This window comes from Seriola aureovittata, chromosome 23 (genome assembly GCF_021018895.1).
Source record: "Seriola aureovittata isolate HTS-2021-v1 ecotype China chromosome 23, ASM2101889v1, whole genome shotgun sequence".
Taxonomy (NCBI): domain Eukaryota; kingdom Metazoa; phylum Chordata; class Actinopteri; order Carangiformes; family Carangidae; genus Seriola; species Seriola aureovittata.
This window is the reverse complement of record NC_079386.1, coordinates 14,785,745-14,809,574: the sequence shown is the minus strand read 5'-3', so window position 1 is coordinate 14,809,574 and position 23,830 is coordinate 14,785,745. Positions and strand designations below refer to the sequence as shown.

The window sequence follows — 23,830 nt, the reverse complement described above, 5'->3', positions numbered from 1 at the left end:
TGTTTCATCCAGGTGTTTGGTCATGGGAAGGCTAACGGGGAGCCCACCTGGGCCCTGCTGCTAACCGCCCTGATTGCTGAGCTGGGGATTCTCATCGCCTCTCTGGACCTGGTTGCTCCCATCCTCACAATGTGAGACACAGCTGTGTGTGTGTGTGTGTGTGTGTGTGTGTGTGTGTGTGTATCTCAATCCTAAGTATCTCACACTTGTGTTACTAATGTGATTGATTCATTTTCTCTCCATGCAGGTTTTTCCTGATGTGTTATCTGTTTGTAAACCTGGCCTGTGCCCTCCAAACCCTCCTGAGGACACCCAACTGGAGGCCGCGCTTTTCCTACTACCACTGGTACTACCAAACACACACCCATACACCCCCAACATACACACACACACATAAACACACACTGACCTGTGCCTCTTGTGCTCATCTGTGTCCAGGACCTTGTCATTTTTGGGGATGATTATCTGCCTGGCGCTCATGTTCATATCCTCTTGGTACTACGCAATCGTTGCCATGGTGATCGCAGGCATGATCTACAAATACATTGAGTATCACGGGTATGTTGCCATGGAGATGTATCCCACCCCACATTTTTTTACATGTACAACATGGTCAAGAATAGTGTGTGCAAAAGTGTGTGTTTTGTGTTCTTAGTTTATTTCCAGTATGAATCCTCTTTGTCTTTGAGCTTGTTTGTCAGTGGAGGTCACAGAATACACATTACTTATCACAGTATGTATCGTCATATCCTTATATATATTCCATGTATACATGTGTGTATCAGAGCGGAGAAAGAGTGGGGGGATGGGATCCGTGGTCTCTCGCTCAGCGCTGCCCGTTATGCCCTCCTGAGGTTGGAGGAGGGACCACCACACACCAAAAACTGGAGGTAATCAACTGTGACATGAAAACTTTAGTTTAATTTATTCTCTCTTTTTTTTATAACCTGTCACATAAGTTATTATAACTCAGTTTAAGTTATGGCCTTCATAAACTGAAGCAGACATTTTGCACTACATTTTTTTTTTGCAAACTTCAGACAGTAGACACTGTAATGACTACAGATTATTATTTTATTACAAAACAATTAAATCAATGGTCCATAGCTATTCTGGAGCCTTCATCATGTCTCACAGTCCTCAGAAGATGCAGTTTGTAGATGTTCAAATTTCCATTTCTCTGAGCACTTTAAGGATTCCTCGTCCATGTTCGCTTAAAGGTTGAGAATAAAAGTTGAACTTCTGTTAGCTGCTGTTTCCAAGATCGAGAATGAACTATAAACCTTCTAAAAAGAGTGACCTGTTCCAGTGGAGCCGCATTGGTGTAGTCAAAGATTCACAAGATAAAAATACAAAAGAAGTGATAGGGTTCACTTTTGATAATATATTGTAAGACTCTTCAGTATGTAAACCATAATGTCCTCCTAGAATGTGTAGGAGAACCTGTTCATAGAAAACGCTCTGCTTCATCTCTCCTCCAGGCCCCAGCTGTTAGTGTTACTAAAACTGGACGAAGACGCCCACGTCAAGTCTCCTCGTCTACTGACGTTTGCCAGCCAGCTGAAGGCGGGAAAGGGCCTGACCATCGTTGGCACCGTTGTCTCTGGCAACTTCCTACAGAGCTATGGAGAGGCCTTCGCCGCTGAACAGGTGGGAAATTATCTTTACAGGGTTTCAGTGGTCACAAAACGTGATAGAAAGCAGATTTTCATCAGCTATTTAACTTCATAATCTCACAGCCTTATTTCCCCTGTTTCAGACTCTAAAGCACCTGATGGATAAGGAGCGTGTGAAGGGCTTCTGTCAGTGCATCGTGGCTCAGAAGCCACGTGAAGGCATTAGCCACATGATCCAGTCCAGCGGCCTGGGAGGAATGAAGCCCAACACTGTGGTGATGGGCTGGCCTCACGCCTGGAGGCAGAGCGAGGACCCACAGGCCTGGAAAACCTTCATCAGTGAGTCGAAGACGGGCAAATTTGTCTACTAAGTTTGAAGATAAGCGGGAAAATGCACAGAGGCTCTTTTTCTCTTCCTGATCTAATGATGTCAGAGTTACGAGGCTAACAGCGCCCCCTCTCTTCCTTCCAGACACAGTGCGGGTGACCACAGCAGCCCACCTGGCCCTGCTGGTGCCCAAAAACATCTCTCTGTTCCCCAGCAATAGTGAACCCTGCGCAGAGGGCTACATCGACGTCTGGTGGATTGTGCACGACGGGGGGATGCTGATGCTGCTGCCCTTCCTCTTGCGCCAGCATAAAGTAGTTTTTTACATTTTTAAACTGTCTTTTCTACATTGAGAATATTGCTGCACCTCCAACTGCTTTGTTCGGCTCTTCTCCCCTCCTCAGGTGTGGCGTAAATGTGGGATGCGAATCTTCACAGTGGCTCAGATGGAGGATAATTCGATCCAGATGAAAAAGGACCTGGCAACCTTCCTCTATCACCTACGCATTGAGGCTGAGGTGGAAGTAGTTGAGATGGTACGCTGCTCGCTGTACTGGCTGTCATTTATCAGGATTTGTGCATTTTCACTGAAGTGGATTGAATTGTGTTTCATGTGAGGCAATAAACTCGGGGCTTCCACATGTTGTAAAATTACGATTATAAATCACCTCAGCACCTTTAAATTTTGAAATTATCTTATTACACTCTCTGTCATATATATTATGTATCAGCTTCTTCCGGCATCACATTTAAACTATATGCTGTTTACACTGAGTGAAACATTCAAACCCAAGACTCGAGCTGTGTCCCAAATCAGGGGCCACAAAGGTGTGGCCCTTCGTAGCCATTGTAGACCTGTAAGGCTGAAATTTTACTGTCCCGCATATGGATTTTCAGTTTGCGTCACCAGCTGTGCTGTTTGGTTTTAATAGCTGTTCCATTAGCTGTTGAACTGAGCTGAAGTCCAATACTTACATGTAAAAGTATAATCCTCTGACCGTCTGTCGGGGTTGTTTGCTGCCATATTATTTTCATTAGCACGTGCAATGAATCTTGGGATAGATTCGGGCCATGAACGATCCACCCGTGGGCTCTTGAAACGGGACAGCCTTGTCATGCTGCTGTGACGCCGTCGGTGTTCAAACGCAGCCTCCGAAGGATGCGGCCCCTGAATTGGGACACAGCCTCCATCTTTTTATAGCTGCACCATTCCACCGAGTGGAAATTTTCAGCATGTTTTGTGCATCATTTATGCACATTTTTATGCACATTTTTATGCACATTTTTGTGCATAAATGATGCACAAAACATGCTGAAAATTTTGGTATATTTGGAAACTCTCTTTAGAATTTTGAACAGTGCTTGGCTGCACAGCTTGAGCAGAACTGTTGAGCAGAGTACAACAGTGCTTATCTATACACAACTGTTCTCTCGTTTCTTTTTTCACTTCTTCTCTCAGCATGACAGTGATATCAGTGCGTACACGTATGAAAGGACCCTGATGATGGAGCAGAGGTCTCAGATGCTCCGACAGATGCGACTCTCGAAATCAGACCGGGAAAGAGAGGTAAGATTAGGTCCAATGTGGATATTGTTGTGCATTTAATTTAAAAAGGTTGTAGATTTGCATATGGCAGCCAGGACATGTCCTTAAATTGTCTCCACTTGTCATTTAAACAATATCAAATGACTTTGATTTTTAACACTACTATTCATGTGATCTGGCAACCATCTGCGTGACTGGGAGTTGTTTTGTTTTGTTTTTTTTGTTCTTTTGTATCATTCCCGGTGATGGGTCGGAAGTGGTGGAAGTGATTGGACTTGGGTCATTATAAGCATGAACATGGGTTGTATGCACGATTAGCTACAACACACTCATATCTGATTTGTCTGTGAATGTCGTGCATCATTTTATCAGGGAAACCCTGGTAGCAGCAGCAGTAGGCCAGAGGCAGGTGGAGCTACAAGGTCTCAGGTGAGGTCAGTGGTTATGGCCAGCTGTAAGTTCATCTATTTCTACAAAATATAAACTGTACAGGATGCTATTGAGGCAGTTAAAAGATACAGTAGCTCACAGATAGTTGCACATTTTAATCTGTTGGACACTACCAGTTATTTTTTCTTATTTCTTATTTAAAAAGCATTTTTTAGCTAATGTGGAATCTCTCAAAATTAAATGAGTAAATATTAAAATATTGGAAAAAATGAAAAAAAAAGCCCTTTTCTGGGGCAAATTATAGCAGCAGATGTAAAGCTGCTTTATGATACAGATATTCACAGATATTGGCAAAAATTATAAAAATTTCAAAAAATATTCCTGCAAATGGTAAGAGTATGGGATAAATTTCCATTTTCAGATTCTACATTTTCTAAAACTTTGATATTTGTTCTAGTGAAGGTCAGTCTGAAGCTGTTAAAGAGTTTGACCACAATCATTTCTTAAACTTAAATCCAGTCGAGAAATAACAAAGTGTATGAGGTCTGGAATCTGTAGCTGTCCCTGTACGAGCAAACTGAATATGAATATTAAGGTCAATGCATTGGCTTTGAGATCATCATTTCCTTGCATGCTTTCCACATAAAGAATTATATTTAGAGTCTGACTTGAGGTGAAGAGGACATGATCAAAAGATGTACATTTTGTGGGTTGCAGTACTTTAAATGCTACTGAAAATGGCAAAATGAATCTATAAGACAGTGACTTGTTACAGGATCAGAAAAGGTAGGATATTGATATAAAAATGAGTCAAAAGGCCACGTATTGGATATGCAACAGTACGTTCAAGGACACAAGAAATTATGTTTTTCATTGTAAAACAATCTGAGCAGCATCTCACGTCCAGCTTTACTATTAAAGTTCATGTTGTTTCCTTTTGTCACTGGTCTCCTCAGCGGGTACGCTGGAGTTTTGATGATGTAAGTTTACTGGTTACACAGTAGTGAAGCATCAGCTGTCTGATGTAGAGCAAGTGAGACGTAGTGGTCATTCTGGACACACTGTTGCAGCAAAGAGGTTTTCTTGATCACACAGTCTGGATCAGCGACACCTCTGAGCTTCTACGAGTGCAGTTGAATCCTTCAGAAAAAGACATAAAGCAGTGAATGTGAATTTGTGTTGTCAATCCTGATCATTATGAAAATCAGAGGAATGTATTTTCTCAAAATACCACAGGAGAATAAACTAGAGAGAAATAAATATAAGGACTCCAACTCAAGGTTTGTTTGTGTTTAAAGAAGAAAACAATCGGCTGATGTAAAATCACAGATATCTATATCAGTATCAGCCAAATATCCAGTAACATTCGAGCTATAATCAAGGATTAGATCTCATATTTATGACCATTAGCTTTAAGTGATGAGATTCCAAATCATCTTTCATCTTTAAATTTCAGCTGTTCTTTATGTTGTTTATCTGAAGGATTCAATTAAAAGTTCTTGAGTTTGTCCAGATCAATATAATGACTTACTATATGCTGACCTGGGTCAAATGTGCTTTTAACAATCAAAAACATCAGAGCAGTAAATAAATTTCTGTCCACTCTCATTCCACTCTTTCATTTTTATGTCACCTTTTCTTTTCCCTCCTCCATTCACCCCTCTTTGACTCTTTTCATCGCTCATCTGTGAATCTCAGGCGCCGTTTGACTCAGGTCTTGCTGTTCATTAAATTCAGCACTAACGCTGTCGTGTCCCTGTAGTTTTCCTCCAGAGCTTCTACTAGAGTAGACTGGCCTTTTGTTTAGTATTAGCAAGTTAGGTGACTTTGCGTTGTCTGTAGGTTTATCTTTCCCCCAGGTACAGGAGTACTGGAGTCTCATCTAACAGCTGCAAAGGAAACAGAGCAAGACAGGTACAGGTACAAAGAGGCAGAGAGAGAGAGAGAGAGGGAGAGAGTGATAGGAGTAAGGAGTGATGTAGAAGAGGGAGGTAGGAATAAGGTAGAGAAAAAGGTTGAAACGGTGATGAGATGAGAAAGAACATGTTTGTTTCTGTCCGTCTACCACACCAGGCTCAGCTGGTGAAGGATCGTAACTCAATGCTGCGTCTGACGAGCATCGGATCAGACGACGACGACGACACGGACGCCGGGGAGCGAGACAGGGTGGTGAGCAGCGGCGGAGGGGGCAGCTCCGAACACCACCGTCGGGTTCAGATGACCTGGACCAAAGAGAAGACCTCGCAGTACAGAGCCACACACTCCGGCTGCTCCACGCCCGAGGGCTTCAGAGACATGCTCAGCATCAGGCCGTGAGTGGAAATACGATGCTCACAAGGAGGGAACGTTTCCCTCTGGAAAAGTCACAGCACGGTAGTTAAATAAACAAGGTGTTTAATGTACCTTATTGTCTTTCAGGGACCACTCGAACGTCAGGCGGATGCACACTGCCGTCAAACTCAACGAGGTCATTGTCAACAAATCCCATGATGCCCGACTTGTCCTGCTCAACATGCCAGGACCGCCCAGGAACCCAGACGGAGACGAGAACTGTATCCTTATCACCAACGGTGGCAAATTACATTTAGTGTCTCTTTCTGTCAGAGTTCACAAACTGTTTAATCTTCAACAATGCCAGTGGGACAGTGTGACTTTACAAAATCTTCTATAATATATTGAAGAATATAGAAAGCTCATTTGCAGCTGGTATTACTTGAACAGCATTGAATCGATGCAGATTTCTTTCTTTAGCAAGCGACTATCAATTTTGCCAGCTGAAGTGACAGCTGTCAGATTTTATTAGCTGCAGCTAGCCTGCTAGCATTGAATTGGTTGAAAACTCCATGTCTGGTTGACAGAAGGGGTCTTAAATACGCACTTGATGGACACACACATTATACTGTGCTGAAGGCGCCTGACTGAGGCTGTTGACGGGTCCATATGAAAGACAAGGAAAGAAAGCTGCAGCACTGCTCTTGTATTTCAGTGTACACCCAGAAGTATGATGAAGAAAAATGTTAAATCAGGAGTTTCATTCTTTCATAACCCTGATTGGCTGCTTAATTTGCACACTTGGACAAGTATTTTCAAACTGTGTCACTTTCAACTTGACAGGAGAAGACTTTTAGGATGAGGTCTTACCACTCTGTTTGCTGTCCTGGATAATAAGTTTGGCTGAGCTTGTTGGGAGTGTCATCTTCCCCAAATGCCACAAAGAGCAGGACAGAGCCGCTCTTGTTACTCTAAACTCTGATGGCATCCAGAAGCATTGAGGAAGAAAGGTTCATGGTAGGCGGAGACAACAAACACTTGAAATCTTTATACAGACCAAAAGACAGAGTAAATGATCAGTTCTGCGGCTTTTTTTTGATCTGTCGTTTAAAAAACTCAGCGAATGGTGAAAACTGCCATCCATAATTACCAGGAGCCAAATGTTCTGAAGATATTTAAGTTATAAAATGTATCTTTATGGAAAACGATCAGTTGTTACGTTCAAAGTGTCCTAATAACAGTTTTAAAAGACACATGGTGGCCAATCAGAAAGCATGTATGTGATATTTTCAGTGCTCGGTGCGAAAATGTTCCTTGACTCGTTGTGTAGACATGGAGTTCCTCGAAGTTTTAACAGAAGGACTGGAGCGTGTCCTGTTGGTGAGAGGTGGAGGAAGTGAAGTCATCACTATCTACTCCTGAATGGACAAAACGGAAGAAGCCAGTGGTAAAGAAGCAGCCAGTCGCGCAGAAGTGAGCGAAGGGAGACGGAGGGGCCTGTGAGCTCTGGGGATGTGGGCCCAAAAAGAGAGACTGTCATTGGCTGCAGCGTCAGTCTTCACGCCCAACACCCCACCCAGCCCTTTTCCTTTCATGTTTTACACTTTTCTGTCACGACAAGGGTTTCCATTCTACTTCTGTCGAGCTACAGAAATGCCAACACAATTCCACGAATGAGCAAAAAAAAAAGAAAAAAAAACCAAGCGTGTGTGTGTTTGTGTGTGTATGAAAGTTATCCATCTGAAGAAGGTTTGGTTTATCGGTGAAGGGACCAGCATTGTGTTAAGAGCGAGAGTGTTAGGGCCGTGGACCACTGAATGAAAAAACATAGAGCGCGAGAGGCTGTGAAGCGTCCCAGAACGGAGCAGTCTTTGCACTGACGAGACTCAGGGTTGCTTTTTGTACAGAATGTATTTTGGAAGCAGATGTGTGTTAGCCTGAATGTCTGAATCGAGTGTTTTTGTTGTTTTCTTTTCTCCTTGAAAACATCTAAAAGTTTATTCCAGTGCTTCATGAAAACTGGTTAAGTAACACTGCATCAAGAGAGTGAGGAGTCCATCTTAGTACTGCACATGAGGAATATCAGTGTGCTTTTGTGCCATCTCCTTACTTGAAAGTGTAACATGTTTAAGGAGATGAAAGGAAGAAATGGTTATCAGTTGCACATCAATACTGGCCTCTTTTGATATCCACCATATCCAATAGTATTTGCACAAACCTCAAAATTTGTTTTATCCACAGTGAAGTTCAAAGTGGAGTAACACAGAATTATTATTCTGGTTCTTGTGTGTGTTTGTATGAACCTGCTGCTATTTCTCACAATCTACTCTCTCGTATAGGAAACCATTTCTGCCAGGAAAGAAAAAGAGAGTTAAACAGTTAGTTATGATGAGCACAAAACTGCTCATGGAGAGTGAAAATTTGGATTGTGTGTCTTAATTTATTAGATTTTTTTTCAATTTTTCAAGTCAAAATTAAAAGATGCAAATTATTGAATCATAATTTAAAAATTTGTCAAACTTAAGATATAAAGAAATCAAAATTGACCCACTTAATTTACAAGACATGTCAAAATTGTTGGATTAAAAAGGTTTTTTTTTTTTTTTGTCAAAATTATGAAATAAAGATTTCAAATTATAGTTGAAATGAGATAGAAAAAAATGAAGATTTTGAACATCTTATGATATAAGTCATCATTAGGTGATAAATAAAAATTCTGTTAAGTTAAAATCATGAGATACTAAGTCAAAATTATTTGATAAACAGTCAAAATTCTTACTTCAAGTCAAAATGATATGATGACGTTATCTCTTAATTTTGATTTTGGAGTATAAATTGTATTTTATTTTTCCATTATTTTATTTATTTTTTATTTTTTGTCTTAGCAGAAGTGGGCTTCCATAAATTATACATACATATTGTGATGAAAACAAATGACAGAAATGATGTACAATTGCCACCTGACACATATCTTCAGCAGTCCGCTCTGCTCATACGTGTTGTCAGCTGTTAGACGGATATAGCTTGGTTCCTTAAATCAAGAGGGGGGCTGTCTTTATGCAACACATTTATGGATTTGTCAACATCAACCGAGATCCCAGGAAAACGCATCAAATGAACTAAACCAATGTAAAGGAAGTTATCAGAGGTTTCTCTGTGTTGTGCCATAAACCGGCCCACATTGGACTGCATGTGAATAGTTAGTATGTTAAAGTAGACAGTAGAGTGTGTTTAAAGAAGCGAGGTCAGACTTTGCGGTTGTTGTTGTTGTTGTTGTGAAGGCCTTGGAAAGGGAAGAATTTGGAAAGTATTGTTGACACACTGGACCATCGTGGAGAGGACCACTGCACTGCATGCTGTCAAAATGTCATCGTCACTCAGAGAGAAGTGTTTATGTGTATGTGTGTGCGCAGCATGGATGATACGTGTTCATTTAACAGAGCAAAATAGTGTTCTCCATTCCTTCTAATGAGAAAATCTGCTACGCTGTGTAGCACAAGCTTGTGCCCTGAAACTCTCCACTTCACCATACACCTGAAATCCACCTGCTGACATCTTGCTTTGTCTGTGTTTATGTGTGTCTGAAAGAGCGTGTGTGAACGTGAGCTTGTTGCTAAAGTAAGGAGCTGTAAACTAGAGGTGTTTGATTCCACTCTAATGCTTTGTTCTTTTTATTTTCTACAGTGTCATTGTGCAGGGATTCTTTCATGTTCATTGTTATTTCCTAAACATTGTTTTCTTGCTTGTACATAAAGACAAAAAAAGATCCCAAGTTTTATCTTTTTTTAATTACATTAATATAAAAAGGAATCATAAAAAACTTTGCTTGAAAAAACATGGGAATAAATAAAGCAATTTTGAAAGAAAAGTTACACGTTTGTCTTTTTTAGCTGATATTGGTATTATAATTTGTTAATACTTTTTTTTTTTTGGTAATATTTTTGTCTTTTTTTCTGTTCTTGGAGGGCTGCCACTAACATTCAACATGTTGATTACTTTTTGAAAAATTGTTTAGTCTAAAAATCATCATTCAAATTTATTGTTATGTGCACAAAGCAAGAGCTAAAATGTTGTATACATAAAGTGAAAAAAGCTGCCAAATTTAGCTGCCTTTTATTTTGGAAGTCATATTTTGCGTGATGAGGTCACTTCCACTTGTACGTACAATTCGGAAGCCGGTGCCATGTTGTGATATTTGAGGAAATCAGTTCTGGGCGAAGTTCACTAACAAAAAGTGGGATAAAAACAAAACATTTATCAGATTTCGGGGGTGAGCATGGAGGTAAGAGTAGTTGGCATTAGAAACGTTAGACTTAATAAAAGAATCACCTTTGTCTTCGTATGTGACGATCAACTACAACACGATCTTTGGTTGTCACAAACACACCAGTGTTGGTACGAGCGGCCGAACCTTTATTATCCCATTTTAAAATGTATTTGTTCAACTTTAACTCATCTATTTTCCCCTTGAGAGACAGCTAATCCTACACAACTGGGATTTGGTGTTAAATTAATATTAATATGCTGGTGTAAAGTATTTAAAGCTGCCACCCGGAACTGAAACAACTTGTTGAATATCTGCCCACAAATTGTAAGTTTTTTCCTTTAATTGGTAAATTTAAATCTTTTGAAATGTTACTAACTGCATTTCAGACACGAACATGTTTGTGAGAGGCTACAATAACCAAGTATAGTTAACCCCTTTGTCGGAAAGCTAATGACAGGCGACTTCCTGTTATAGCTTTCAGAATAAAATCCTGAATAATAGAACTTTTTATTGACAATAAAAAAAAAAAAGTTCTCGGGAATTTGGGTATTAAGAGGTTGTACAGAAGGTTAGAAATATATCGATAATGAAGGCAATTGTTAGCTGCAGACCTATTAATAAGTAATAATTCTGAACCACACAAATCCAACTAAGTTGCATTGAAGTTGTGACAAGAAAAACAACGTAAAACTGGAGTGTAAAAAAAATCAAACAAACAAAAAACACGAAGACCGAATTACGATTATGAATACTGGACTATAATACATTTAACTTTTTAGTCTGTAATTGACTAACAGTGACATTAATTGATTTTTTTTTTTTTTTTTTTATTAGTTTCTGGATCACCTCAAACACATTGTCACATTTCTCACTTACTGGTCAACATATACACCGATATCTGTGATAAGTTGAAACTGTAATGAATGGCCTCAGGGCCCTAGATCCATCAGAAACTTCAGGCTGCAAATCAATAGTAATTTAGTAATTTGACTGCAGACCATTTAGGGAAATTACAGCAATTAAATACAATACCAACTAAAGTTTGTTAAGGTTAATATCTTATATTTAAGGCAAGTTTTGTAGAAGGACCTTGTGTCTAAATCTAGGTGTAACATTTTAGTTCATAGTACTCCCATAGTGTATTCCTAAATATGTTTTAACCAGAAATCAGAATAGTGTATAAATAGTACTCTAACCTCATAAATCATAACACTTTGTCCCTCATTTGGTTTCGAGAGGTCAAGGCAGGATTAACAACCACACAAAACAGCCAGTTGCTCAGGGGGTCCAGACCCACAGAGACCCCCAAGTCTTACGTTTACTTCATAACATTTAGGTTTACATAATTTGATTGTTAAAGTCTAGCTTAAAAAGCTTTTTTGTTTTAGTTTATACTGTTTATTACAGCATATATTTAGCTTACAGTGTGCAGTTTTGTTTAAGTTCTTTAATCCTATTGTTTTATTTTTTCTGTATGTTAAATAATTAACATTCAGAAAACCTTGGGCAAGATCAAATTATTCCATCATAATTCCATCATCATGAACTGTGAGGCTACAACCAGCAATTACTTTCATTATCAATAGGACCGACAGTTATTTTATTTAGCAATCAGTTGATTGTTCAGTGTATAAAATGTCAGAACATGGTGAAAAATGTCCATGGTTTTTTCATCTCTAGACTTCTGGTTTCTTTTTGAGTGCCTTGGGAAATACTGAAACTGCCTTGGGTCAATACAGGGGCCCAAAAACAAACTTTTGCCCCAGTGCCTGCTAGGCATGTAAGGATTATGAGACAATGGGCCCTTGGGCACAGGCAAGTTAAATTTCACCCACCCCTCCAACACTGGAGCAAGACCGCCACACTGAAACTTGTTGTCATTTCCTGTCTCTTGAAGTCGTTGTGTGACTTTTTGTGGTCATTTTGAGTATTTTGTGGTCATTTTGAGTCTATTTTTGGTCAATTTGTGCTTCTTGTGTTGTGAGTTGTGGGTGTTTGCAGTATCTGTGGGTATTTAGAGAATCTTTGAAGGTGATTTGCATCTCTTTGTAGTCATTTTCAATCTCTTTATATTTGTTTTGAGCATTTGGTGGTCATTTTGTGTCTCCTTGTAGGTGTTTGATTCTCTTTGCGGTTATTCTCAATCTTTTTGAGAGTGTTTGTGCCTTTTTTTAATCATTTTGTGTCTCTTTGTAGTTGTTTTGAGTCTCTTTGTGGTCACTTTCGGTCTCTTTATAGTGAGTATAGCATAATTTTGTAGTCGCTCAATTGACTTTCAAACAAGAGATATAAGTATCTTCAAACAGAGGCTTGAATATAAGGGACCCCTGGCCACTTGGGCCCTTGGGCCTGTGTCTTTTTGGCTCATTCAGTAATCCATTCATGTCCTAATCCGGGCATGGTGTGGGTAGCAAATATGTTTGCTGTTTTTGCATCTGAAGAATAAAATCGATTTTTTTTTTTTTTTAGTAACTTAGTCTTTTGATTTTATTTTGAAAATCGTATCGCTCAACATCCGGTGATGGCGTCGTTTACTTGACCCCTCTCCACTTTATCCTGTCCGTGATCCGTGTCTCGGGATCCACTGAGCAGCCTGGCCCGGGCCAACACGAAGCAAAGGCAGGGGGGGGGGTTCGGTCTGTCTTCCGTCGCTGTCAGACACCTTGAAACGATCGTTTTCGTTATCCAGACCTCCGGGTCAGCATCAACAGCTCGGCCGTTAAAATTCCCTTCACCATGTCTGCTCGCTCCGAATGAGACGTTTAAGACCGGCAGACAAACGGGCTTCAGGCTGGCGGTTAAGTGAGGAGTACCGCAGCCTTGCGTCAAAGCCAGCTAAAGCTAAACCGTGTTAGGACAAGTCAGCAAGAAAGACGGGTAACAGCCACGTTACCTCGGTAGCTAGCCAGCCAGCCAGCCAGCCAGCGGACAGGTTATTTTTGGCACGGTTGCTGGCGTGCACATGCTTCGCTTTAGTCGTGTGAGCTAGCCCAACATCTGTCCGAAATCTGTCGGCGTTGGCGGTTTCATTAGAAATAGAGTTAACATTGCCACGGTATCTGGACTTGGCATTTCCACTAAAGAGCTACATGAAGAAACCACACATTTTCAAGCCAAAGTAAAGCTAGAAATTGTCGGTTTAATTGCGTAACATCTTGTTGAATTGAAGAGGGGCCCCAATAGCTAACATATGAGGCCCAGCTGAAAAGATGGACCTGAATTTTTATTCGGATTTAACGGACGGTACCGGGCAGCACGACGGTGATCCGGAGTTCTTGGATCCACAGTCTTTCAATGGATTTGACTCTGACAACAAGGTGACTCTACCTTATGAATGGGGCTCATGTCTGTCACCCCCAGACAGGCACAATGTCACTTCTTTACATTGCCTGTATTGTATTTACCTAACTTACAGCTGCCACTGAACGCATCTCAGTGTGCAGACATTACCTGTTTGAGTTTAATGGACACTGCTGGTTGCTTGGTTGGTTTTTGTTGAATGGTAATGTCCTTGTTAATTCTGGTTTTGGACAATAAGGTGGGAAATACTAGAATAACTGTTTTCCTGACTTGTCCAACCTGAATGTTTCAGTTCCCTGGAGGCAGTGACAACTACCTGACAATTTCAGGGTCCGGTCATCCCTTCCTCTCCTCTTCAGAGGTAGGCCTTTACATCTTTTAATTATGTGGCATTCAGTGTCTTGTTAAAAGATATGGGGCCCCCTCCTGCGGACATATGCTTGGGCTTACAATCAGTGATAATTATTTAACTGCAGCCACATGACTCCCAGTTTTGAAGCATAAAGTTGGCGATATACTGTGTTTTTGTTCACTACCATCATTTTACCATTTATAAATTCTTTGTAATGTGTAAATCATGAAAGCCAAAGGCTGTGTATGATCTATTTTAACCTCAACTCCATGAATTGATGTACAATCAGTTGTATTGTTGCAGTTTCCAGCCACAAATGAGAAATAAGACATTTGTAATCCACTTCAACATGCACTTACTGACATACTCACATTTTTTAGTGTGCCACTAAACCCATTGACCTCTTCAACCTCGCTGGATCTGCTGGTGGAGTATGAACTGTTTATCAATACATTTATTTTTTCACACACCTGCTGAATAAATTCAGACGTCTATTAATAAAGTTTTCGAGAATGCTTTACTTTCCCGGATCTGTGTTTTCCAGTTCATTTACTGAAAACTTTACTCATAATTTCCTAAAAAATTAGCTGGTATTTAGCTGTTAATTGCTAGAATATTTCCATGAAAGGCCTACACCGTTTGGTACTAATTAGAAAGGGAAATTAGTTCCAAACTGTGACAGCCTTTCTTGGAAATATTCTAGTAGCTAAATACCAGTTAATTTTTATGAGGGAAACTTCCAGGAAATGAACTAGAAAATACAGAACTTGTAAAATGAACGGTTACAAGGTGTCTCGTAGGAAACTAACTGCAAAGTGTCAAATGATGGATTTTACTGTGAAGCGGCTGCAGGCACACGATGAACATGGAGGCCATTGAGTTTGAGGCTAACCTGTTGCATGATAAAAGCTTATTTATAAATCTTTCAGTGCTGTCTTGTCATCAGAATAGAGAGAAGCAGATTGGAAAACAGCGTTAAGAGGAATTGTAATTATAGAAATGTAAGTGAAACTAAAAACAGTTGCATGAGAACATCGAGAGCATTCTGCAGGAGTGGCAATATCAGTGTCTTCAAACCAACCTTCACGTATCCTTAATACCCAAACAACCTGCTGCTTATTATTCACTGCTTTAGCACATTGTGCAGCTGTGAGTAACGGGTACGCACTGACAGTTTTATGCTTAAGGCTGTTTTTTTTTTTTTTTGGTGCATGAACTGGGGCCTGTATCACAAAGCAAGTTCGGCTCGGTCTTGCTTTCTTTGCCTTATCTTGCTTCATTGAGTCATCGGTGGTCCTGGATAATTGTTATCACACAGACGGCGAATTAACTGGATCAGTTGACTTGGGGTTTTCCTGTCCAGCCATGAGCCTGTTCATAGAGTTCCTGCTTAGAAGCCAGTTACATGCGACGTGAATAAAGTACTTGATATTACATGAGATTAAATTGTGATACCTGCAGCGAGCAGCAAGAAGTGATACTCAGCGAGTGTCTTCATTACCTACCTTTTTATTAGTAGAGTGTAATGCAATCAAATACAGGTGAACTACCATAAAATCTGCCTGTAATGTTCAATGACATTTTCTTGTTCTACCTTCCTAAATGTTAAGATCATATGTTTTTTCATTTCATTTCATTTTTTTGCTCTTTTTTTAAATGGTTAGTTTTGAAATTCTATGTTTTAGCATTGGTTAGTTAGTGTTGTACTGGACGGCATTATATTTAGGGGTGTTTCTAATGCAGGATTATGTAGGATTATGACTCGAGTTCTCCAGTGGTCCGATTGGTCAGTTGACGGGTTCTGAGACATCAGCCAGCTTTACGATCGTAGGAGGTTTGAGTAAAGCCCAGAGATAGCTGCTCATCCCGCTGATCTTGCCTTATGATAGAGGCCCCCTGAACACTGAAAGTGATTTTCCACACTTGACTCGATCCCTCCTGACGCAAAGAGTATTTTAAGAGACAGGACCAGGAAGCAAATTAATCTTTAGTCTTTTGATGAACTTTTGTCCAAAATAGAAAACTTCTTCTGTGTTTAAGAGAGCTGTAATTACTGACAGTATTCTTCTCCCAACTTCCTTGTGGCTCTCTTACTTTCATTCTCACCCCTATTTTTCACAAACTTGTTTTATCTTGTCCTCTTCCATCCTTGCCGTTCCTTTCATCCTCCTTTTAACTTCATCGCTTTCTCTCTCCACTTCTCTTTTCTCCCCTCCAGACCTTCCACACTCCCAGCCTTGGCGATGAGGAGTTTGAGATCCCTCCCATCTCTTTGGACCCAGACTCGACCCTCACAGTGTCAGATGTGGTGTCCCATTTCGGGGAACTGTCGGACACTGGTCCCTCCGACAGCGTGGTGGTACCCGGGAGCGCCGTGGTCGAAGGGGACGACCCCTCTTTTGCCTCCACTTTTGTGAACGCCCCCTCACAGGGACTGGAGCACCTCAGTCTGGGGGTCATGAACCAGTCGGGAGGAAGTACTCTGCTGGGGTCGTCACTGGGAATGGTGAGTGAGTACGGGACGTTTTAACGGTCTGAAATTATCTCACCGTTAAACACCAATTTAATTAACTCACACGCTCTGCTCCTGCCCCCCCCACCCCCAACACAGGATCTCGGCCATCCCATCGGTTCCCAGTTCAGCAGCTCGTCTCCAGTAACAATCGATGTCCCGCTAGGCGATATGAGCCAGGGCTTGCTGGGGTCCAACCAGCTGACCACTATCGACCAGTCAGAGCTCAGTGCTCAGCTGGGGCTCGGATTGGGGGGCGGCAACATATTACAACGGCCCCAGTCACCTGAACACCCTCTGTCGGCCACGGCGTCGCCCACCAGCTCACTCCAGGACGATGACATGGATGATTTTAGAAGGGTGAGTCTTACAGGAACACACTGTTATTTGCTAGAGTTTGAACTATACAGGTTACTTCACATGGAAGTTGGGGTGTTTCTCTTCTCTGTGGTTTGAAGTGGGCAGGGCTCTGTCCGGTATTTCCACACACCAGAAAATAACAATGTGACTCATATTCTGCCTAATAGTTGTTTGGTTCATAGCTGCTGTTGCCTGGAGGACGCCGTTATCAACAACTCTGATCAGACTGCACCCACACAGTCCTAATGAAGCGGATTGGTTGATGTAGATGGAAGTTTTCCAATGTAACTCTTGCAAGAGTGTTTGTTATAACTTTACATCAGATATTTATATTTTTTTTTATAATTTTGATTTGAAAAAGATCTCAGGGTCGAAGCCGTTTTCAGTTGTTTTAAATCTGCAATAATTAGTTTGGCCACTTCGGGGCAGTGGAAACAAGCCGTGAACACAACATTGACACATCATCACCATTAGCTCCTTATTTACACATCAAGCACTTATGGAAGTCTCTTTTGTCATGGTAGTCTTTTTTTGTGCTTTAACCCTTTGAATTCCAGGTTTGTTTTGGTTGACTTTCTCTGCATGCATGTCCTTACTCCACAGCCATGGTCTTTTTTTCCTCAGCACAATCTCAGCCATAAGTCTGACCTCTCATTTTGTCAATTTAAGAAAGCATAAAGCTTCCAGGACCCCAAAATACTAGACAAATAAGAGTATAAAAATAGACAAATCTGAAGTGATAATCAGTCTAAATGTTATTGTGGAACAATTTAAGGTTAATAAAATGTTTCACTATATACAGCGTTTCCTGGAAGTTATTCTAATGTCCATTGTTCTCTTTCCTCATATTCAGAGTGTCCTGGTTGAATCTCCAGTCTCTCTGGCCGTCTCTCCCGGAGTCATCTCCCTCGATCCCTCTCTGTCCGATTCCCCGCTCTCCGCCCCGACCTCCAGCGTCTCTCCAGCTGTTGGACGGAAAGGAGGAGCAGGAGGAGGGAAGAAGGGGAAGAAGAAGAAGGACCCCAACGAGCCTCAGAAACCCGTGTCGGCCTACGCGTTGTTCTTCAGGGACACACAGGCAGCTATTAAGGGACAAAATCCCAACGCTACGTTTGGAGAAGTTTCTAAGATAGTGGCCTCCATGTGGGACAGTCTGGGGGAAGAGCAGAAACAGGTATTTAAACTAAATGTATTTAAAATGTGCTTATAGTTCAGTCATTTATCCATCAGTTCATCTTTTTAGTCGGTGAACTGATCATGTGCTTAATGTGACCCAGGTCGACTGAGTTCATCTTGAAGTGAAGTAAACGTATCCTCGCTCATTAGTCAGCTGTATGAAACCAGACACGGGCTCCATAACGTGTGGTGAGATTTAAATATAATACTAATATCAGTGATTAATTTTCCCTTTTTTTTTTTTAAAGGTTTACAAGAGGAAAAACGAAGCGGCAAAGAAGGATTACTTGAAGGCACTGGCAGAGTACAGAGCTAGCCAGATTTCTCAGGTGAGTGTTTTCTGATTCTGAATATCAACCACACACTGGTGAGTTGCACTCTTGCTGACAAACGCTAAGAATTGCTGTCGTCTAGGTTATGCCATAATATCATTTTCAGTTTCTATTTCTGTCTAGCTACAAGATTCTCCTTCAGCTTAAAATTGCCCAGTAATGGGTTCAGAACCTGAAAAAATAAGCAAAAAATTTTATGAGCTGCAAACCTATGTAAATATATCTGGTATTATTCCAAATCGTCATAAATCCAGCAATGCATGTGTGGTGTGTGAGGATCCGTAAAACTTGCTTCTATAAGTGCTTGAAAAAATACTCAGACACCACAGTGTAGAAACACATTGTGAAAGTAAAAGTACACAAGTATTAGCATAAAAATATACTGTTGTGTCCCAGCTGCTATGTGAGTTAAGGATAGGAGGGTTTTTAGGAGGACACTAGGTGAAAGGTCAGGTGTCAGAAGTGGGATGAGCATCCATTCCTTTCCTTTCTTTTAGACATTCCTAAAGCTGACATCTGTTTTAAATAAAGAGATTTATGCTATCTTTTATCTTCATGTAGACTGACCATGTTTGGGCATAAATGTTGGCTCTGGGCCTCTATAGGTTATTAGGAATTAGCTATGTCATGAATATGTATTTAGAGGTTACTCAGCCTATAAATTGTTTGGTTTTGGGGAGAAACGGGAGGAGATCCTTTTTGGCTTTGGATCCTCTCACAGGCAGTTTTGATGCTTGTTAAAAGATGCTGTGCTTTCTTGTGATAAACCTATTTATATACAACTGAGCCGGTGTCTGGCGGAGATTCCTTCATCATCTTCACATCATCGCTATGGAAGAAACTACAATACTTAAAGTACCAAAAGTACTACTGCTGGGTATTTTAATCCATTAACAATCTGAATCTGGAAAGTAAGCAGTAACTATAATCTTCAAATAAATGTAGTGGACTAAAAAGTGCAACATCTGCCTCTGAAATGTAGCAGAGTAGAAGTTTAACGTAACATAAAATAGAAATACTCAAGTAACGTACAAGTATCTCAAGCTTTTAACTAAATACAATACTTAGTTCGATTCCACTCCTGCTCTAACCTTCATTAAGGGTTTAATTATATTCCATATCGTATCAGATGCTCTAACATGTTCTCTTCCTGTGTTTGTTCATTTAACCTCTCCTCTTCAGGCTCCCATTGAAGTCATGGACACTTCCCCGTCGCCTCCACCTCCGGCCCCAGCTCCTGCGATCACAGCCACGCCTTCCCCTTCCACCTCAGCCACTCGCGCCACCAGGTCCCAGCATTACAATCCAGAGGAGAACACCATCACCAACATCTGTACCTCCAACATCATCCTGGACCTGCCCCAGGTCACCACGCGCTCCCGCACCGGCGCCATCAAACCCCAACCTCCGCCTGCCGCCACCGCCCCGAACCCCCCCACCGTCACAAAGATCATCATCAAACAGACGCAGCTGCCCTCAGGTGGTGTATCAGTCACGGCGACGCCGGCATCTTCGTCGCGGCAGCCGCCTCCGCTGCAGCAGATGCAGAGCACCCCTCCGCCACCTCGGCTGCAGCAGATGGTACACGCCCAGGCTCCTCCGCCTCTGCAGGCCAAACCCCGAGGCGGAGGCGCAGCTGCCGCCACGGCTCCTCCTCCACTGCAGATTAAGGTTGTCCCGTCATCGCGCCAGTCGGATTCAAGTACGCCGATAATTGTGACGTCGTCCGGTGAGACGCCTACGTCGGGGTCCTCTTCCTCTGCTCTGACGGTGGAGGTGGGACAGTCGGCTGCTGTGGTGACGGGCGGAGAGGAAGTGGCAGAGGCAGAAGAAGGGGTAAGCTCAGCAAACTACACTAAGTGATAAGCACACGGTTGGAGAACAACCTTAAGACTAAGTCTGTGTGGTGTCTTAGCTGTTTTGTGAGTCAAGGATAGGAGTGTTTTAGGAGGAGACCCTAGGGTCTCCTAGGTCAGGCGCCAGAAGAGGGTGAGCACCCCCTCAGTTCCTGTCTCCAAAACATTCCTAAGAGCTGACTTTTGTTTTTCATAACAAAATTTACGGTATGTTTTACTTTTGTATAGAATGGCCATATTTGGACATAAATGTTAGCTCTGGGCTTCTGTAGGTTATTAGGAATCAGCTGGGTCATGAATATGTATCTAGAAGTTATTCAGCCTATAAATTGTCTGGCTTTGGGGAAAAACAGGAGAAGATCCTTTTTGGCTTTGGGTCCTCTCACAGGCAGTTTTGATGCTTGTCAAATGATGCTGCGCCTTTCTGTAATAAACCTTTTTATATACAACTGAGCCGGTGTCTGCAGAGATTCCTTCATCATCATCATCACATCATCGCTACGGAAGAAACAACATCTGTTTTGTTTTGTCTCTCAGATGGAAGTGGAGGTGACTGTCGCCCCCGGCCCGAGCGTGACCCCGGCCTCCAGTCCAAACATCTGTGTGCGTGCCGGCTGCACCAACCCCGCCGTGGAGAGCAAAGACTGGGACAAGGAGTACTGTAGCAACGAGTGTGTGGCCACGCACTGCAGGTATGTATACTGTTTACTTCACGGCTCAGAGCAACAGTCTGGTGAAGTGTGACATTTCGACCACTCTCATAGCTGTGCGTGATGAAGCTACAGCCAACAGTTGCTTAGCTTAGCATAAAGTCTGGAACCTGCAAGACTGGCTCCATTTTCAGCAAGAAAGAAAATGAGAGTATTTTCTAAAATGTCAAACTATTTCTTTAAAGGCCTCTGATAAGTTTTTAGCAGGAGTAGTCCTAACGGCAGCGGCCTGGGTTTGTATCCGACCCTTGGCACTTTGTTGCACATCATCCCCTATTTCTCTCCCTGACTTCCTTGTCTCTCTCTCTCACTGCAACTATCAGATTATAGGCAAAAAAAGGTTTATAAGTGAAGCTGTTGTGCATGAAGTCAGACCTAAAGTCACAAGGCAGAAAACTTTGATCGTGCTATAAACAAACGCATCACAGCTAATATTTTCATCAATGTTGTACGCATAGACGGAGCTAATGAGTGTGTTTACATGGGCACCAGCGTCTCGAACATGCTCGGGTTTTTGAAGTATCTTGGTCGTGTCTGGGATTTAATCTTCAGGTATCGCAGAACCAAGAAGAGGACTTGTCCAGGTTTCTGAAACCAGGAAGTACTCTGTGGCATGTAAACGCCTGGTACAGGTGTCTGACCACTCTGTGCCGCGTGTGCAGGTGCATTATCAACTCTGGTTATGTAGTAGTAGATAAATGATAAAAGTGAAAATCTGGTGTCTGGCTGTTTGGACTGGATCAGGACGTTACCTGTGTGAAATTGTTCTCATCCTCAGCCACTTAGCCAGCACAGAAATGAGTACACCAGCATTTAAACCCCCTTCCTACTCTGAAGACTGTATATACAAGTAGGTGAATAATCGGTTTCTGTTGAATATGATCAAAACAACAATCAAAAATGATGTTACTTATGTGCTCAGTGCCAACACACAGGTAAGGACATGTGCATTTAAATTTTAAGTGCAGGTATTGAGCCCTGCGTAACAATTTCCTTTACCCCTCCTCCACAGAGACGTGTTCATGGCCTGGTGTGCGATCCGAGGGCAGAACTCCACCACCGTCACATAGGGAAGGGACACGTCTGACAGGAGGAGTGCTACACGGAGAGAAAAGGACAAAGATAACACATGAAATGCAAATGAAGAGAGGAAGGAATGAATGAATGAATGGATGGATGGATAAAAGCCAGACTGGGCTCAGGTATCGGCACATACTGGTTTGTTTCATGTCTTGTCAGATGGGCAGACAGTCAAAAGGAGAGTATTTAAAAGCGCTATAATGTACTTTCCCGTGGCTCTGTCATCCTGCACAGGAAAAAAAAAAATTATTTGCAAATACTGCAGTGAGAATGACAGCTCATAACAACATGAATGGATTAATAATAATAATAATGATAACACGGAAGAAATCAGAGGAAGAAACTAAAGACTTGGTTCAGCTGCTCCAGACTTTCCTGTTGATTATTGTGAATATAAAAAAATGGACTTGATAAAAAGAAAAAAGATAGAACATTTTATATGTACTTATGGTGTTTTTAATTATTTTGGAAAGAAAGAAAAAAAAAAGTGCAGGAAGGAAATCATGATCTTGCAGATGTATTCATTTCAACAAAACTCCACTTCAAACGTGTATGCGCTTCCCTTTACTGTTACACTGAGGATTGATCAATGTGAATGAAATCAGAGAGGTGATTTTCTTTTTCTTTTTTTTATTCTTCTTCTTCTTTTTTTTTTTTTTTTTTTTGAGTTCATCAGTGCTGTGTGGGTGCTTCGGCGTAGACAGGCCAGTGGCTACTTTAGAGATTTAGATGACCAACAAGTGGGCAAAGCACAAACAGTCTTAAAGCTAAATTGGAGTCGTACAAAAGGTTGAAATGTTTAAGAAGCCATTTTGAGATGAGGTGGAAATGAACCTGCCAATAACCTAATGCTGTTTGTCACCTTTAAAAGCCACTGTTTGGGAGGGGGGGGCGGGGGAAACCTACTATAACTCAAAGGATTTTACTTAAAACTTTGAAAACAGGTGCTAAGATTCAGGAAAAAAAAAATAGCTCTAAGGTTTTCTGTTCTCTTCTCCTGCTGAAATACCTGGTGACATAAGAGCTTTTTAGAAATGTGGTGCGTATTTTGTTTTACGAGGAACATTTGTGGTGAAAATTTGTTTGAGGAAAGAAAAAAAAAAACACAATATTGGAATGAAATAAACACACCAGCTCTGACAACACTATTTACTGTAAGGGGAAAGGGAATACAGTATAAAAAAGCTTTAATTTTTAACGTGACAGTGTTTCATTTAAGGAATTGCTTTCAGGTCTGTTAAATAATCAAAGAAGGGAGAGTTAATTAAAAAAAAAAAAAAAAAAAACTGTTCCCAATCAGATGAAATGATGCAGTGATCGGTCTGGTTTATTGTAGATATCCTGGAAATGTTTTTAACGGTGAAATAAAATATTTTATGTTTTAATATACATTTGGTGATCCACAGTTTGGCCTCACAGACACCTGAGGTGGCATTTGTTTAATCTTGCAGGTGATACCTTGATTTCTTTTTCTTTTTTTTTCAGAACATTTTTTTTAAATAAATTTTTCTTTGAATTTGTTTAGAAGCCAAAATGGAATAAGCCAGCTGTTTTGCCATTGAATATATATTTTTTTTATTCTTTAATTACATAAACAAACGGGTACAAATTACACAATGTGACATGCATAAGAAATTTGAACAAGGTTGGGGTGGAGGTTTACATAAAGAACAAAAATTTAAGTCTTTACAAACTTTTGTATTCACAAAAACACATTGAGTGAATGTACTGTTT

General features: G+C 41.2%; 2 protein-coding genes across 11 annotated transcripts in view; both read left to right on the top strand.

Annotated features, from left to right (window-relative positions):
* LOC130164423 (solute carrier family 12 member 6-like) overlaps positions 1-10,023 on the top strand; it is a 28,348-nt gene extending 18,325 nt beyond the window's left edge. For 3 of the 6 annotated variants that reach the window (XM_056369159.1, XM_056369157.1, XM_056369162.1), the window contains 13 exons: positions 13-131; positions 248-346; positions 439-558; positions 786-890; positions 1,482-1,650; positions 1,760-1,955; positions 2,089-2,258; positions 2,349-2,480; positions 3,404-3,511; positions 3,863-3,919; positions 5,954-6,192; positions 6,299-6,432; positions 7,482-10,023. In XM_056369159.1, the coding sequence (XP_056225134.1) occupies positions 13-131; positions 248-346; positions 439-558; positions 786-890; positions 1,482-1,650; positions 1,760-1,955; positions 2,089-2,258; positions 2,349-2,480; positions 3,404-3,511; positions 3,863-3,919; positions 5,954-6,192; positions 6,299-6,432; positions 7,482-7,573 (1,740 nt within the window). In that variant the 3' untranslated portion in view covers positions 7,574-10,023. Of the gene's footprint in view, positions 1-12; positions 132-247; positions 347-438; positions 559-785; positions 891-1,481; positions 1,651-1,759; positions 1,956-2,088; positions 2,259-2,348; positions 2,481-3,403; positions 3,512-3,862; positions 3,925-4,836; positions 4,861-5,722; positions 5,795-5,953; positions 6,193-6,298; positions 6,433-7,481 lie in introns of those variants that run through there. The other 3 variants (XM_056369163.1, XM_056369160.1, XM_056369161.1) reach the window with 3 other exon arrangements.
* A 286-nt stretch (positions 10,024-10,309) lies between these two features.
* Positions 10,310-23,485, top strand: tox4b (TOX high mobility group box family member 4 b). 5 transcript variants are annotated; one of them, XM_056369588.1, is made up of 10 exons: positions 10,313-10,433; positions 14,011-14,079; positions 14,451-14,501; positions 16,289-16,576; positions 16,682-16,942; positions 17,796-18,116; positions 18,367-18,447; positions 19,633-20,286; positions 20,844-20,998; positions 22,029-23,485. In XM_056369588.1, the coding sequence occupies exons 1-10, from the start codon at positions 10,428-10,430 to the stop codon at positions 22,084-22,086; spliced, it is 1,944 nt and encodes a 647-aa protein (XP_056225563.1). In that variant the 5' UTR covers positions 10,313-10,427; the 3' UTR covers positions 22,087-23,485. The 5 variants fall into 5 exon arrangements, with proteins under 5 accessions (XP_056225565.1, XP_056225563.1, XP_056225564.1 ...); XM_056369586.1 differs by lacking the exon at positions 10,313-10,433 and adding an exon at positions 11,954-13,735; XM_056369589.1 differs by lacking the exon at positions 14,451-14,501.
* The last annotated feature ends 345 nt before the right edge of the window (positions 23,486-23,830 follow it).

Coding starts and splice junctions, on each gene's coding strand:
- tox4b (XM_056369586.1), top strand. CDS start 13,628: ATGGACCTGAATTTTTATTCGGATTTAACGGACGGTACCGGGCAGCAC. Junction 14,080..14,450: donor CCTTCCTCTCCTCTTCAGAG/GTAGGCCTTTAC, acceptor CACATTTTTTAG/TGTGCCACTAAACCCATTGA. Junction 18,448..19,632: donor GAGCTAGCCAGATTTCTCAG/GTGAGTGTTTTC, acceptor TCTCCTCTTCAG/GCTCCCATTGAAGTCATGGA.